The sequence below is a fragment of the Anneissia japonica genome, unplaced genomic scaffold, assembly GCF_011630105.1.
Source record: "Anneissia japonica isolate Jap-2015-1 unplaced genomic scaffold, ASM1163010v1 scaffold1711_len111019_cov107, whole genome shotgun sequence".
In the NCBI taxonomy this organism is placed as follows: Eukaryota; Metazoa; Echinodermata; class Crinoidea; order Comatulida; family Comatulidae; genus Anneissia; species Anneissia japonica.
Window position 1 is genome coordinate 94,962 of NW_022722990.1, and position 16,263 is coordinate 111,224.

The following is a 16,263-nucleotide window of genomic DNA, read 5'->3' on the forward strand; positions in this document are numbered from 1 at the left end:
AAAACTGGATAACCTGAAAAAAAAAAAAAAAAAAAAAAAAAATGTTTTGCTTGATTGGCTCGCATAAATCGCACATTTGGCTCGCATTACTCGCACTTTGGCACTACTCGACTTACCTTAGTGTACACCTTCAAGTACAGTTTTACCACTCAGTATAAATAAAAATGAATGATAAAACAGAAAATAATGCAGTAGGTATACTATAAGGTCCTAAGTATAAGGTTGTTGGTCTGTTTGCAATCCTCACCTTCCCCCTTACATGAGAAAAAAATAGGTGTGGCAAAGCAAGAAAACCTTTTTTCTGCTTTGTTCTTTTTTTCAACCAGCCCCTTTTTATCATTTTAAAAAAGAAGGGCAAACAATTTATATTTTTAGGCCTAATAGACCGTCTCAACGGCTATATTGCTTTGATAGAATCCACATTCCCTCTTACCTGAAAAAAAGAAAAATATTAACGATAGCATTGTGCTTGAATTAACTGTAAATAATACACCACGGCATAGATGAGACTCCAAACAATAGTGGGTGTGGGATAATGCCCATATGGCGCCCCATACAAATTTCGCCTGACCGAAATTATCGGCGGCCGAAGTCATGAGGAAATGGGCCCGAAGGTCTACCCGCCGTTTTAGAAAATGGGCCCGATCGTCCACCCTAGTTGGGCCCGATCGTCCAAAAATGGGCCCGATCGTCTGTAATTCAACCAGATGACCCGGGACAGGTACTACTACTACTACTAGTAGGAGGCCTAACCTAACCTTAGCTTAAGTACACTGATCTAACCAGTGGCCTAGGGCTAGGCCAGGCTGTCTTGCTTTAGCTAGCCTAGGCTAATCTGAATACAGGTCAACCCGTACCCATGAAATGCCAACCCGTACTCACAAACCGTACCCAAATTTTGGTTGACCCGTACACACAATTTTGTTCGACCCGTACACATCTTGGGTCAAGCCGTACACATCTTTGGTCAAGCTATATACAGCATACACTAACCCGTACCCAAGTTCGATGAATGGTATTTTTACTAAATATAACATTTTGCAAACTTTATTGTATATTATATAGTAATCATATGAACGCCAAGCATACGGGTTAGAATACATTTATCTTCAAGAAATTCATGATCGCCAATGCCTAGAGAAGCCTGGACACGTTGGTCGGGATTAACAGCGTATGGAACGCCAACGTACACATTAGGAGGTTATTGGCACAGGCCGGTACCGTTTTTTTTTTGTGTGTGTTTTTTTTTTAGCGTGTTTTACACTTAGTATTGATTTTATTTATTTTAGTTTTTAACGATGCTTTTTTTTCAGCATGATTATTATTTTTTTTTTTAACGATTGCTATTGTTTCAGAGAAATTTTAACTACAGTATGTACAATAAATTTGAATATAATTTTAGCATGTTTTTAAAATTTAGTAGTTATGTAGCTGTTTAATATTGAAAAACAATGTTCTTTTTCTTCTTGCTGTTCCCTGAAATGAAATGTCAAGTGTACACTACATAGTTATATTAATCAATTTCTGAATTATTCATAATAAAGGCTTCTGTGTTTTGTTACAGTATTAATGTAATTTATTGAATCAAATATACTTTTCTGAATTGTAAAATTATACAAATAAAGTTACTGTTACACACACGTGCGCCTGCACTGCATTGCATGCGTCTAGTTTTCCTTTTTATAGGCCTACGTTTATGTTTATCAAAACTATATTTATATTTCCACTAATTTGTGTATTTTGATATGATACCAGTAGCAGAGACGATAGACGATGTTAAAAATAAAAATGAAAAATGCGAGAAAACAGGAAAAAAAAGACACTAAATAATAGGGACAGAGGAAAAGAAAAAGAAAACGAAACAGAGAAAATTAAAACTGTGTATTAACTTGCCTTATTATCGGCGACGACAATATTACAGACTGCACGAGATAGTACAGATACAAATATCTTTTGGGTACGGGTTGACCAAAATGAGATCTGTACGGGTTAACCAAACGTGGGGACGGGTTGACTTAAATTTGTGTACGGGTTAACCAAAGTGGGTACGGGTTGGTATGGGTACGGATTTGTTTGGATACAAATTGACCGACAATCTAGGACTGGTCACTGGAGTAATAAGGAAGAGCTGTACCACTATATAGTCATAGGCCCTAGTCTAGGCCTTGGTGGCTAACTATCTAGCACACAGGCAGGCCGCACCCAAACTTTGATGTTTCCAGTAAGTTTCCAAAAACCTCCAAGTGCTTTTACACCACTTTATCTTCAGTTTTAATGTTATTTTTTACATATGATCGGTGTCGGGCTGTAAAAAACAAGGTGTTTTCTAGTCAGTGTTGCTTGGCGGGCCGCACACATAGGCAGTGGCGGCTCTAGGATATATTTTCTGGGGGGGGGTTAAGTGACACTGTAACAACTAAATGCACTGAAATTAAATACTGTACCTGGTTGAAAAACCAAATAAATTGTAATGTGGAATTGTAAAAAGGCCTTTACCCAAGATACATTGCAAATAACTGTACAGAGATAGCCCAACATAACTTGCCAGTGGGCCAGTCAGAAGTGGTAAGTTCATGATTTTGTACTATGTATAGGCTGTCTCTTATACACATCTAGATGTGTAGGGGGGGGGGGGCTTGACCTGTCCAGTGGGGGGACTTAAGCCCCCCTACCCCCGCTGGCGCCGCCACTGCACATAGGGTTTTTCATTTTTTGGCATGCCTGCATGCTGAAACAAGTTCATTTTATTTTTTTAATGTAGCTGTTTCAGTTTTGCAAATTATTTATATCTTTCCCATATGCACAGGTTACATGTTTTTGATGATGGGTTGTATGGTTTAGCTTGTTTGAGAATGTTTCATTAAATTTTTTAAGTCCACATTTGTTTATTTTTGCTTCCATACGTGTTTGCTTAATTCCGTGTTAAGTCTTTTTAGCTTTTTTCCTGAAGGAGGCTTTGTGGTTATTGTATCTTGTCTTAAATGCGTTTTCTGTAAGGCCTAAGTGCGTTTGGTCTGGTTTGCCATTGGTTGTAACCCTTGCCTGGAAATAGTGCCACTACTTCGTTCAGATGCAGTAATGGCTGTCTTTTATACACATCTAGATGTGTATAAGAGACAGGTGAACTCATGATAGGGCAAAGCAGAAAAAATAAATACATTTTCTCAGTCAATATTTGCTTAAAACAAACCATTTGGCTATTGATATTGTTCCCAGAACCTTACATAAATCTGAGGTGTTGATTGGTGGAGCTGGCTTCACACTAACCTTAAACTTTGCAGTCTTACAGTCTTAAGGCCTGTTTATCAACGACAACGATAAAAAATCTAAAAAGCGATTGTTTATAGAAAACAAAAGAAACAAATAAGAGTTTTTTTTTTTTTTTTTAGAATGCACTATGGCATGTCAAAAGAATATAATGATAATTTTGTTTGCATTGTAATGTAGGTTAAACATTTTAAGTTTAAAGTTGTGATTTTTTAGCATTCAATTCTATTCAATTTATTGAGTCGATATATACCCCACCAAGGAGAAGAGAAATACAAAAAGCTAAATTCATTCCCACTAGGTGGACACAACCATTATATTATTCTGTAGGTGCTAAACTTGGGTTAAATCTAATTAGCATAAAGTTTGTTTTAAATTCATTCAGACGTGAGATTTTCATAATGTATGATTCATTTGATACAAAAATTAGATTTCTCTCAAAATACTTATTTTATCTATTATGATTAGGCCTATCTATGACTACTGTTTCGTATTCACCTCTAAGTATTGTGGTATGGTCAAAATGCTTCCACTGTGTGGTGCAGAGATTTTAACAAGAGATTGATTAAGTGACACTGTAACAACTAAATGCACTGAAATTAAATACTGTACCTGGTTAAAAAACCAAATAAATTGTAATGTGGAATTATAAAAAGGCCTTTAACCAAGATACATTGCAAATAACTGTACGGAGATAGCCCAACATAACTTGCCAGTGGGCCAGTCAGAAGTGGTAAGTTCATGATTTTGTACTATGTATAGGCCTAGCCTACAGTAGATAAGTAGGCATGCGTCATGTGTTTTGGACATTATTATTAAAGCAATTTAATTTATAAATAGACCAATTTCTAGTACATTCTTGCTAGGCCTGGCCAGCTATTAATATGAAATTTATATTAGTTGTAAAACTTGACCAGTATGCATGTTGTTTTCTTGAACCACACCTTAAATTCAATATAAAAAACATTAAAGTAAATAAACAAAGAAAACAGGAAATTCCAGAAGCACACATTACATATATGGAATAACCCTTGTTACTAAAAATTGATGACACAAATGAGAGATTGCATGACTACAACCTGAACAAGTTTGGAACCGGGCCAGAGCTTTAAATCACTGGAAGCATTATTCTACTAACTGATTATTGATTTCATTGTAGTTCTATAATTTTTAAAACTTTTATAATTCTCAAACTTTTTAATGCTATTTGTGTTTAAAGTACTAACTGATAAAAGGGAAGCATATTTTTGATAGCTTTGTTCATTACACTAACAGCAGTGTTCAACTCAGGGCATCCAAGAGGGGAAACTGTAACAGGGCCAATGGTTGGGGTGTGGGCCCCCAGTTATGAACTCGAAGCGCGAGAAAGATTATGCCAAAGGCGCAAACTTTTTTTTGGGGGGGGGGAGGGGGAGCCCATTATTAGAAGACCCATGCCATTATTAAGGGCCCATGATAGTATTTATTATTTAAAAAAAAATATATTGAAAACAAATTGCTACCTGCAATTTGTATGGGCCCCTGGTAAAAGCTTGCATGTAACGGACCATTTTTAATGACGATTAAACAATTAAAAAAAAATTTTCTGAATCAATCTTCCATGTCAGAGTTATTTTCCACCTGTGCAACCCTTGCAAAAAAGTTACACTTTCTTCACCATGTAAAGGCTTCTACAGAATTTGATAGAATAGAATGAGCTGTCCATTTGAAGCACAAACTTTTGCAGACACTGTAATGTGTTTAGAATTTAATCGTGCAGGAAATTTACCCATGATGTAACCATGTTGCATTTGTACACTGGTATTCAAGTTTGTGTGTTGTAATTTTTTTCAGTTTTTTTTTTCAGAACTCTGGAACACTTTTCTGTATCCACAGATAGGATATGGATACTTGGGCAACTTCTGCAGCAACACAATCAACACCAGCACAATGGGACTATGTGCAGAATCAAGTGGACACATTTGTAGATCAACATAAAGATGGAAAACAACAAGAGCCTCAGAGATCTGGTAAAGAATAACAATTATGTGTGTATTTTAAGTTGGTGGCAGTAGAGTGTTTGTGGCTGTAAAGCGCATTGAGGCTTCGCATTGTCACGCTATATAAGTATGAGGTATTATTATATTTAGCTGGTAAAACTCCTATTCGTTTACACACCATTTTTGTAATGATTAGTGAGGGAACACTTAACCCTAACCTTATAGACACAGTAGGCAAATTTCAATTATAACTGGCAAAATATACTGTACACTTTGTTAAAGTTATTTGCATTCAATTTAAGATAAGAAAAAAAAGCCAATTTAATATTTTGGTTGTTAACTACTTTGTATGTTTATTATTGTGTACTTTAAATTAAAAATTCCAATCACATAAATTATTATTATGCACACCAGACCTTAGTTTTTTATACCTGATGATGTCAACATCAAATTTATGTTTCTTGTGTGTTATTTATTACCACAGGGTTCATACTGTAAAGGTTTTGGAAAGTCATAGAGACTGATCTTTTATTTATTTATTTAATACTATATTTCAAGAGGGTGACCCATCCAGCATTGCTGATCATTAGGGGCCCTCAAATAATACATGAAATAGAAACGAGAATCACTAAATTACAGACACATTTATAAAATTCAGATATATTAAAGATAATTTTTAAAAATTTGAACAAACAGTAATTTAAAAAGTTACAAAAACAATTACAAGAAAATTACAAAATATATTTGTTTAAAATATAAATAAATATAAACAAGTTTTTGTTTAAAAATGACAAACGTAAACAAATAAAATTTGGGATAGAATTATATAAATTTGGACCCTTATAACTAAAACAGTTTTTAAATATTTCACAATATGGTTTAGGAATAAAATAATCGCTGTTTGTACAGTAATTGCACATATTGTGGGACAAATGCTTGACTGGATCCTGCTCATCATCTCAGTGTTTCCAGAACCTTGAAAGTGATGAAAAATATAATTATTTCTGGAAAAGTCCTTCCACTTCGCACTGGGGTCATGCCGCACACATGGAAAAGTTGCAAACATTTTTGTGAACCAAGGTGTATGAACTCTTTATTACTATTAGCACTAGCGATCTTTTTGATGGAGTTAGGCACTGTTAAAACCATCATGTTTGTTTAATATTATTAGGAATATCTAAGCACCATTGGATTAGTGTAGATGTGCGGTTGAAATGTGTGAATCAATAGTGTCTGAAGAACTTTACAATCACTCAACAGAAGCATCACTGTAGGAAGTAAGTTCTTTTTCTGTTTTGTTTGAAAATTTATTGAGTTATGGCGAGACATATATGTTTAATACCTTGCTTAGCGAACATATTTTTGTAGGCAGAGGAGACAATAAAAATAAAATGTTTTGATGAATGTGAACAATGTATATGTGAGATTGATAAATGCTTTAAAGCATTGAATGCCAAGCCTTTTATTCTTTTTCCACCCCATATGCCGAGGCAAACCATAATGAAAAACAGGCCTGGAAAAAAATGTTTGTGCCTATACCTGAAAAAAATATGTTTGTACCGTAAAATGCCTCAACACCAAATGTTATCTGTAGACTATATAGCCCAACAGTATTTTGTTGAAATTTTTTTCCCCAAAAATTCATCACCGGTCACACGGCCCTGATGAAAATCATTTGCATCAACTGTATTGAAACATGAACAAACATACGGTAGTTATTGTTAGAGTATTACTTCCGGGCCCTTCCCTTAACCTCTAAGACAAGACTTCGTGTTCTGGTTACCACTGCCAACGAGTTTAAAGTGTACTACAGTGTTACGTCACGTTACCATGTGATACTACTGCGTTGCTATCGGTGATACATAATGCGTTCAACCAACGCCATTTTCTCCACTGACAAACCATTGATCCCTTTTTCTTTGTAAATGTTAATTGATGATTAAATGTGTGTTCGATAACTAATATAATGCAAGCTTTTTATGTTTTTAGTACATTTTGATGGTAAATTATTAGGTTTTAAAATGACTATTTCAGAAAGCCTATTCTAAACCATTAAGATTATGAAGTCATTCAGGCGTAATGAATGGTAACCAACGTCCAGGGGGTGCTACCTGGTTTTGTGACGACACGATTGTGATACTCTATGTGTAATACTATAGTACTGTAGTATGCATGGGTGTGGACTAGCGTCCTTGTGCCCTGAGTAAACATGAACTCAAGTGCATGGCATTGAACGTGTTAAATCTTTATAGTTATGGAATGAATATTTAATCCTATTTTTGAACATTTCAGGGGAGCGGAGGATGTAATAAAAATAAATAAAAAAGGTTTTTCCCTAAAATTTGTGGTGGAGGGTGCACTCACTGGGCAAAAAGCTGTTGCTAAACAAAGTGTAAAAAAGTCTTGCCTATAGGACGGTGAAACAGGCTTCATGATATTTCATGTGCTCATATGAACAACCCTGGTCAAGGAAGTGAATTGATAGCTGGGTGGTTAAAGGTGGGAGTGGGGGGCTCCTTTTTTAAAAATTTCTATTAAAATATATATAGAACAGTGAGTTTGCACCTTGCTGATAAGATTTTCACAGGTGTTTGAAGTGTGGTAGTGCACAATGAATGCTGCAAACTGGGTCCCTAATGCTTGGTGGCATTACTCAAATTACACAGTGTATTTTCATATTTCTAAATTGGACTACAGTAACTTTTGAAGGCTCGCCTGCGATAACCGCTGAAGAAAACGCATTCATTTTATCAATTATTACGTAAATTTATCTGATCTTTTCATTTTGAAAGGTTTTATTTTACAAAAATGCCTCATTTTTATATTAAATAAGAGTCAGTCATCGTTCAATTGGTCTGGGCAAAAAACGGGGAAAATACAACGCAAAGGACATATTGTACCTTGGTTGTCGTCATTTCTAAATAGGACCATAGAACATTGTTTCTGAATTATTATGGCATATACCGTACTTACTGTACGCGGCTACAAGCCCATTCTCAGGTATAAACTCACCTATACGGCCAACTAAGTAACAGCTTTTTCTTGGATATTTGCTGCACGCGACTACAGCGTATGTCCGGTCTTTGCTGGCCATGCGTAACCACAGCATTCGCTCAGTGGTTATGTCTCACTTTGTCTTATTTTTGCACTTGCTGCCAATTGACGAGTGCAAGAATTGTGTGTAGGACATCAGTCAACGAAAAATTTACTGCTTGCGATTATCATTTATGTATGAAAATGATAATTTTTTATTTTATTCATAGAAAAATGTTTTTATTCTTTTAACATTAGAAATTGTCTTTATGGTTTAATAATAAGAAAATTGAAGTTACAAGAATAATTTGAATACTGTAGCATGTTGATTCCATCCATGTTGATTCCCAATTAAAATCGTTAAATTGTTCACCCGAAATTCAGCTGTTTATGGAGGAAAGATTCCTCAATAAAACCATTATAAAACAGTCTGGCTCCATGTCTACCACAATGCGCAAACACATCTAGGTCAGTCAACCCAACTGTTATGTCAGCAAATCTTTGTGTATACGAACCTTTTTAGAAACTTTTAATAATCTGTTCACTAGTATGCGGCATGCTTTATGGGTTTAGACTGATGATAACATCACGATAACACTAAGTGTGAAATTTGATCGTGGAAGAAAGATTTCTTCTTATAATCGTCGTCTTGACAATACCAACAAGCAGAACTTCAGCTTTCAAAAAATGAAAAATCAGAAAAACAGCAAATTTAATTTTTTTTAAATAATTACAAAAATAAATAAAATATTATTATGGAGAGAAAGAAATACTTCATGACAATAAAATTTATTCAATAATTTCAACTAGTTACTGTATACTTAGATTTAAATTTTTAACAACCCACCAGCCAGTTGGCAAAGACTTTTGTTACAACTCAAAACATTCTGATAAGTACTCCGTTTATCACATTGGTTCTACAGAAAAGGATATTTAAACCTACAGTACTTATTATTTTCATTTGCTAAGATGTGGTGAGGTGTTCTGCAAAGCATGTGTGCTGATTATGACCTAAATGGACGGTTGCATCAGGTAAAATATAAAAGGCTTGAAATGAACCTGTTTTTAAAGAAAAATAGTATAGTTTTTTAATTATGATTAATAGGTCACATCATAAGGATTTTTGGTATTGATTTTATCAGAATGATGCTAATAAATTTCTACCTTGATTTTTTTTTATTCTGTATGTTTTGATATAACAATTGTCAGTTTAATTAAAAGATATATTTTGGTTTTATTTTCTAGGTATGTGAAGATTGCTTCAACTCTGAACCCCAGGATGTGGGTCAGCGACACTTATGGACTGATTATTTTAAGAAATGTCGTCAAGACAACCAGCAACAAGAACTGGATGCTGGACAACTTCAAATTGGCATTCGAAAAAGGTAGCTGCATTGAAGTGCTATTGTGATTAATAACGTAGATTGATGGATGAATAGATTTATTCGTTGTAAGCACCAAGGATAACTCACGAACGTCTGATTTTCTCATTGGGGTCCTTCTGGTGGTGATAGGTCAGTACATCAGGAGATCGGGAGACAATCCCCTACTCTTTTCTGAAGTGTGTACTGCATTCTTTATCATGCACATGGGCCATAAGTGCACACGGCTTAAGCGTCTCTTCCGAAAGATAGTGAGCTATCGTAACTTGCATTTCAGCCCTTTAGCTGCAATATCAGAGCAGCGATGGGAATTGAACCGGGGACCAAAAGATCACCAGTGTAGCCGACTGAGCTAAGCTGCTTTCGTCAAAAGTAGTCTTAAAAAACAGATGAAATGGTCTTTAATAACATCGATACAATGGTTATTGATAACATAGAAAAATAAAATGGTGAGTTTATTTTGGAGTTGAATATCTTGGTAGTAGATGCTTACTTTCCAATCCCAGCGTCATGCGTTTAATTCCTGTCAGTTTTGCAGGATTTTTTCTCACAACCAAGAACTCCACTTGTGAGATTTAGTTTCTCCTTGAGAGCAGTCGGTCCTTTATTCAATACCATTGTTACTCTTTTGTTTTAGTTGGAGAAACATCCTTTGGCATTTGGGCTATTGATCTTGTGTGAGTTAAAAACTGTATGCATGATTAAAGAATATTTCCTCACATTAAAAATCAGAATGTCTCCTGTTTTACGCCACATTCAAAGTTTATGCAAATTTAATTTTTGAAAATGAATAACTTATTGTACTGTATGTTTGGTATTCTTGAAGTCATCAGATAAAACGTGAAATGAATCGATTGATTGATGGGTATACAGGGAGCCTGCAAAAGGAAGCTGTTGATGGTAAAAAAAAAAAACTCTCAAACTTGAAAGATAAAGTGCAAGGATTGATTACTAAAAGTGAAGTACCTTTATGGCAGAAAGCCAAAAGCTGGACGGTAAGCTGATAATATTTACACAAATAGTGAATGACGTTTCTGTTAAAATATTGTAAGGTTGATAAATTAATGGAATGAAAATTAAGAAATGAAGGAAGGAGGGAGTGAGGGACAGATGGAGTGAGGTATGGAGGGAATGACAGGAGGAGTGAAGTATAGGAAAGATGGGATGAGGTTGTATAAAGGAAAGTAGGGATAGAGGCAGGGAGGGGATTAGATTAAAAAGCAGAAAGAAAAACATATTTACATGCATTCATAAATTAAATATCTAAAGCCCCTTTCACTCGGAAAAAGATGTGTACTGGATAGTGGAGTGATAGATATAATTGGGCTTTGGCTTGAACAAACAAACAAACATCTTTACAAGAAGTAGTTCAAAATTTTGTAATATCACAGCAAATTACCTGGATGTTTGGGTCGTTGGCCAAAATGTTTCAGAACCGCTGAGCTAAGCCATGCATTATAAAAATGTTAATATTATTTAATTTTCAATTTAATCAATTAGATCTTGTGTTGTTACAGATCAAGGAGCAAAAGCAGTCATGTATGACTTGTGAGGAAAATTTCAACCGTCACCTTGCCAACCAGAAGCACAACTGCCGGTCTCCTCATCTGCAACCGTTGCTCATCTCGTGATCTGCTTTTGTTTGTTGCTGACAAACACGAGCGGGAAAAGTTTGGTGATGTGCCGCATTGGGCAGTGATCAAGGTTACTGGAGTAAGCAAGAATTAAGTTTTGTTAGTATAGCAGTTGATACTTAGATGGGGCTTTTCAAAGTCTGTTTATATTTATATTACGATTAATTATATCACAATATTTGATGGTGGAGGCATGTACAAAGAAATATTTGACCTAGATGCCTTTTTTGTTAAAACATCTCTTCAACCCTTTAAAAGCGCTTTTGATTAGCTTATCTATACTTGAAATTGTGTACTTCTGCGCTTATACAAAAAGGCATTTATTAGGGAGCAAAACTTTTCACAAACCTTTAAAATGATACAATGTGTTGTTCATAGCTCTATCTAAATTCTAGAAACGTTAGTATTATTTAAAAAAAATTGTTACCTACTGTAATCGTGTCCCAATGATGTCTCAATAAATTTTGTTTCAAATGTATTTTTGTTGAATAAAAAATGAATTGAATTGAATTGAATTGACAAAAAACATCAGGGAACTTTTGATCTTGATTAAACACAGCAAACTTTATTCAAATAGAAATATATTTAGTTCCTTGGCATTTATTCAAAAGAATCGCTTAATAGCAAAGAATAGAATCATGTTGCTTTGGTAGTGTACGGTAAAAATGTGGCCCTTGAAAAAATGACCCCTTACAAAAGGCCCTGGAAAAAATGGCCCCAGTAAAAATAGCTTCAAATGACAGGTAGGTGAAAGTGACCCCAATAAAAAAATTTAGTAATAAAACTGATTTAACAAGTTACTTAAAGGCTGAAAGATGGCAAAAATTAAATCAATAAATCAACATAAATTATGCATTTTTAAAAAATAAAATAACTTAGCTTTTAAAAAGAATCTAATGTCAAATTAGTTGCCATTTTTTTCGGGGCCTTTTTTTTCAGGGGCCATTTTTTCTGGCCATTTTTACCTACATTTCTGCTTTGGCCCTTATTCAAGAGTGCTGCTTTATTGCAATTAGGTGCTTGGGTATTAATATACACACATTGATTTGTAGAGAAATACTCAAACCTACTCTACCTAATGGCACCCTGTAAGCTTATCTCAAGTATAAATAATAAGAATAAATATGATTTATATAATGAAAATATCCATTTCATAAATACAATATAAACTTCCTGTTACAGTGTCCAGCAGTTGAACCAGATGTTCATCATTATCTACGTGTTTGCAATTTCTGCAAGAAAATCTTAGAACACATTCAGGTGGAGGAAGCTCAAAAGGCGGAACAGCAGGAACAGCTGTTGGAGTCTATGACAAAGCTGTTGTTTGTTCATAAACACATAAATGAAGTACAGTCCAAGATCGATGACCAGCTCCCAGTTGTAAGAACAGCATTTGTTTTCCATTAAAACCTTTCAATATTATTATTCTTATATTTCTTATTAGTACCAAGTTGAATTATAATGCTCTGATTGGCACCAACGCTCGCATTAATACCACTAGCTCATTCAGCTGTGTTTGTGAAAACCATCTTTTTATTTTGACATAAAACATTCTACCGGTTTAATATATTGATACAGGTAGTAATAGGGACTTGTTTGCAAGTTTGATTTAAAAGTTAACTTAAAACTCTATTGACAATGGCTCATCATCATGATGCTTGCTCTTATAATTAAAAATTTAAATAATTAATATTATTTTTATTTTATAAATACTTTTTTACAGTACAAGCAGTTAGTAGATGGATTGGAAATTACGTCTTCTAGCCCACGTACTCTGCCAACCAACCGTAGCAACATGCAGACATTGGCAAAAGCACAGGTTTGGTTGCATTAAATGTGTTTACTTAAATGTAATATTTATTTTATCTTCAATTTGTATAGCACCTTTTTTTGGATATGGAGTGCTTTCTCTCCATGGTCATTGGATACAGAATCAACCATGCAAAATCTCCCTGCAGATTATTCATATTTATGCATGCACGACAAATTATTTACCTCTCACCCGGTACCTATTTATACTCCTGAAAAAAAGAAAAACAAAACTGCAGACCAACTACGAGACTCGCACATTTGGGGTCTTTCTCGTGCTCTCATGCTGAAGGATGAAAATCTCATGCATAAATTTAATGCCTATATTAAATGTATCCTATTCGTGATTATTGTAGCCCTCTTCTTACTACAATACTTAAAACGTCATGGTAACATCATGATGTATACTAACTAGCTGCACTAACACTGAATGTATTGTTTTATAAAGCACTTTCGGATAAGATCAAAGGACACCTACACTGCCAGCTTATGCCAGTGTGAAATGTTTGGATTGGAGATGACCTAAAATGCATGTATTCTCCTGGAAAAATGCAGATCCTGAATGCATTTGCAAGCATTTACAAAATTGATTTTTTTTTGGGGTGGGGGAGGGGATCGAGCCCCATACCCCTAGAGTGCAATATGTTCAAAAGTCCCATGTCTGGACATTTGTCTAATTTGGAATTTCTGAAACCAAAGGGTGCTAGTAATGGGATGAGCATTTGTCTTGAACCCACAATCTCTTGATTGAAAGCCCAACACCTTACTATGCCATGTAAACATAAGATTCCAAACAGTCTAATAAAAAAATATGCTATATTAAATTATTTACTTACCTATGACCAGAACATATTTTTTTAAAAAAATTTGTAATCCCGTTTAAAGTACAAGGAAATTTCATTTTTAATATTTTAAGATTTTTTTTCTTGTTTTCAGATAGGCAATACGTTATTTGTATATAGTCATAAAAGGTGCACTTGAGTATTGAGTGAAAAGGAATGTAACAATAATGAATACTTAAACGTTTATTAGATAAATTGTAGTAAATAGGAAAATTTTAAAAACTGACTGTTATGAAAATTGTTAAGTTGTAAATTAAAAAGAAAGATATGATGATATGCATATCAATGGTAATGATAATGCTTAAATTGCTTAGATTTATTTTTAGCTTTTTACAGTTGATCAGTTTATTGACTATTGTAGTAAAGAAAAAATATTGGTTTCTTGAATCAATAAATCTGAACTAAAGACACTATAAATATTTGTTGATTTGTGCTTAATAGCAAAAATGTATTTTATTGAAATATATTTTAAAAAGTAGTTTTCATAATTTGGACATAAGATAAACTTTCTTTTTTTTCAGGGAGATCTGATGAACCACTTTACAAAGTTTGTGATGTGTGTAAGCGGTCTGAAAAAATTTAGTCCATCAAGCAATGTGCAAGTTAAACTTGCACGCAACATTATGAAGGTGAATTTTTATTTTTTAAACATTTAAATCCAAAAATAAAACTTTCACAGATACTTGGTTTTGTTTAAAAGAAATTATATTTATTTTTCATCTACAAACCTGATGAACTTGTATTATTGTCAGAATTTTTGTGAGATTGCCCTAAATTTGTGAACAATGTAAAAAAGGTGGTCCAAGTAATTCAATGTCAACAGTATGTCTCAATTTTGAGGCAAATGCCTCGCTTAGTTTTGATGTTTCCCGAAAATCGAAAATTCATAATTTTTTGTCATAGTAGATAGTCTTTTAGATACATTTACAAAAGTCATCATTGACAAAAGAGTGCTACTAGTGGCCAGCCATCAGAACCACATGTTGGCTCTATATAGTAGAATGCCATCTCTATTTAGGCATTTAATTTAGAAATAATCATTAAAAATATTTCTTTTATTTTTTTCATTTTTCAGTGTAAATTTGATCATTACCATGACAATATGTATTCCTTCCGGAAGCTTAAAAAACAATTGGAAGATGTTGCACCGCCAGAAATACTATCAGGCATACAAGAAATTGTGGATGCTAAGGTGAATGCTAAATAACTACTTGTAAATTGTTGAGTCCATCATTCAGTTATGTACTGAATTTTCTAATTAATTACAGGGTTTATTAGATAGCTGATTCATTTTTAAAGCCATTCTCTGGAGGACAACTGATTTTTCTGAGACACAAAAAGCATATTTGACAAAAAAACTTGGGAGTGGTTAATGAGGTAGACATTTTTGAATGTTTAAAACCTGGGGAAAAAAGGTGGAAAAAAAGGTTGTTACGTCCTTTTTCCACCTGTTTTTAAATATTAAAAAATCTGTATCATTAACCGCTCCCATATTGACAATTTTTGTTTCCTCCAGAGCCTGGCTTTAAGGGCAGGTTCATGGCTTAGACAACTTGGGACATTTCATTATTTCATTAATCATAACTATTTTCTAAAGTGATTTTATATATACTTTTTATACATGTTCATATGCTTTGGTAGTTAGTTAATCTAGACACAAAAAAGTTTCATACTACATTGCAGCTTTCCAGAATGTTTATATTATTTTTAAGTAGCTTAAGGAATGTTGGTAGATACACCAGCATTAGAGCATGGTCATATAAAATTCTCACTTTATTTCCTATCTCACTGTCATGGCAAATTTCATTTTCACTTCTGTGAAGTCTGTTTTCCACTGAGCTTTGATTGGTTGCCCGTTTTTTTGCATCACAAACAGTAGAATCTGATCGAACTACTGATTTCGTTGAAAACTGATAGAAATGCGCATGAACCAACACTATCGATTCATGCGAATAAGTTTGTTGTTGAAAACAGACTTTAACATTTTAATTATTTTGGAAATTTTGTTGGTGGTGGACAATCAGTAATTTGTTTATTAGTCACAATAGACACACGATCATGTTGGGATTTAATATACAGGAATAGTCATCTTTAGAAATTAAGTAGTTTAACTATATAGCTCTTGGTTCTGTGCCATACATAACTTGCATTGTTGATATTACAATATTACATCCTGTGTCAAAATACTAAAATAATTAGGTCTGTCCAGATTATCAAATTTTCTCCGACGAAAAACATGTTGTATGCCCATGTATAGTCATGATGTGCCTATATATGGTCATGATGTGCCTATATATGGTCATGATGTGCCTATATA

The 16,263-nt window shown here is 34.0% G+C and overlaps 1 protein-coding gene and 2 long non-coding RNA genes across 3 annotated transcripts; all 3 read left to right on the plus strand.

Moving 5' to 3' along the window:
• Positions 1-3,873: 3,873 nt before the first annotated feature.
• On the plus strand, positions 3,874-6,523 carry LOC117112076. The gene is made up of 3 exons (XR_004445973.1): positions 3,874-4,000; positions 5,114-5,276; positions 6,418-6,523. It is a non-coding gene; the product is annotated as an uncharacterized LOC117112076 (long non-coding RNA).
• A 3,051-nt stretch (positions 6,524-9,574) lies between these two features.
• On the plus strand, positions 9,575-11,258 carry LOC117112081. Its single transcript, XR_004445975.1, has 3 exons — positions 9,575-9,664; positions 10,488-10,656; positions 11,179-11,258. It is a non-coding gene; the product is annotated as an uncharacterized LOC117112081 (long non-coding RNA).
• A 4-nt stretch (positions 11,259-11,262) lies between these two features.
• On the plus strand, positions 11,263-15,260 carry LOC117112080. The gene is made up of 5 exons (XM_033255134.1): positions 11,263-11,374; positions 12,478-12,675; positions 13,019-13,114; positions 14,468-14,575; positions 15,022-15,260. Exons 2-5 carry the CDS (start codon positions 12,604-12,606, stop codon positions 15,151-15,153), a joined length of 408 nt encoding a protein of 135 aa, XP_033111025.1. The 5' UTR covers positions 11,263-11,374; positions 12,478-12,603; the 3' UTR covers positions 15,154-15,260.
• The last annotated feature ends 1,003 nt before the right edge of the window (positions 15,261-16,263 follow it).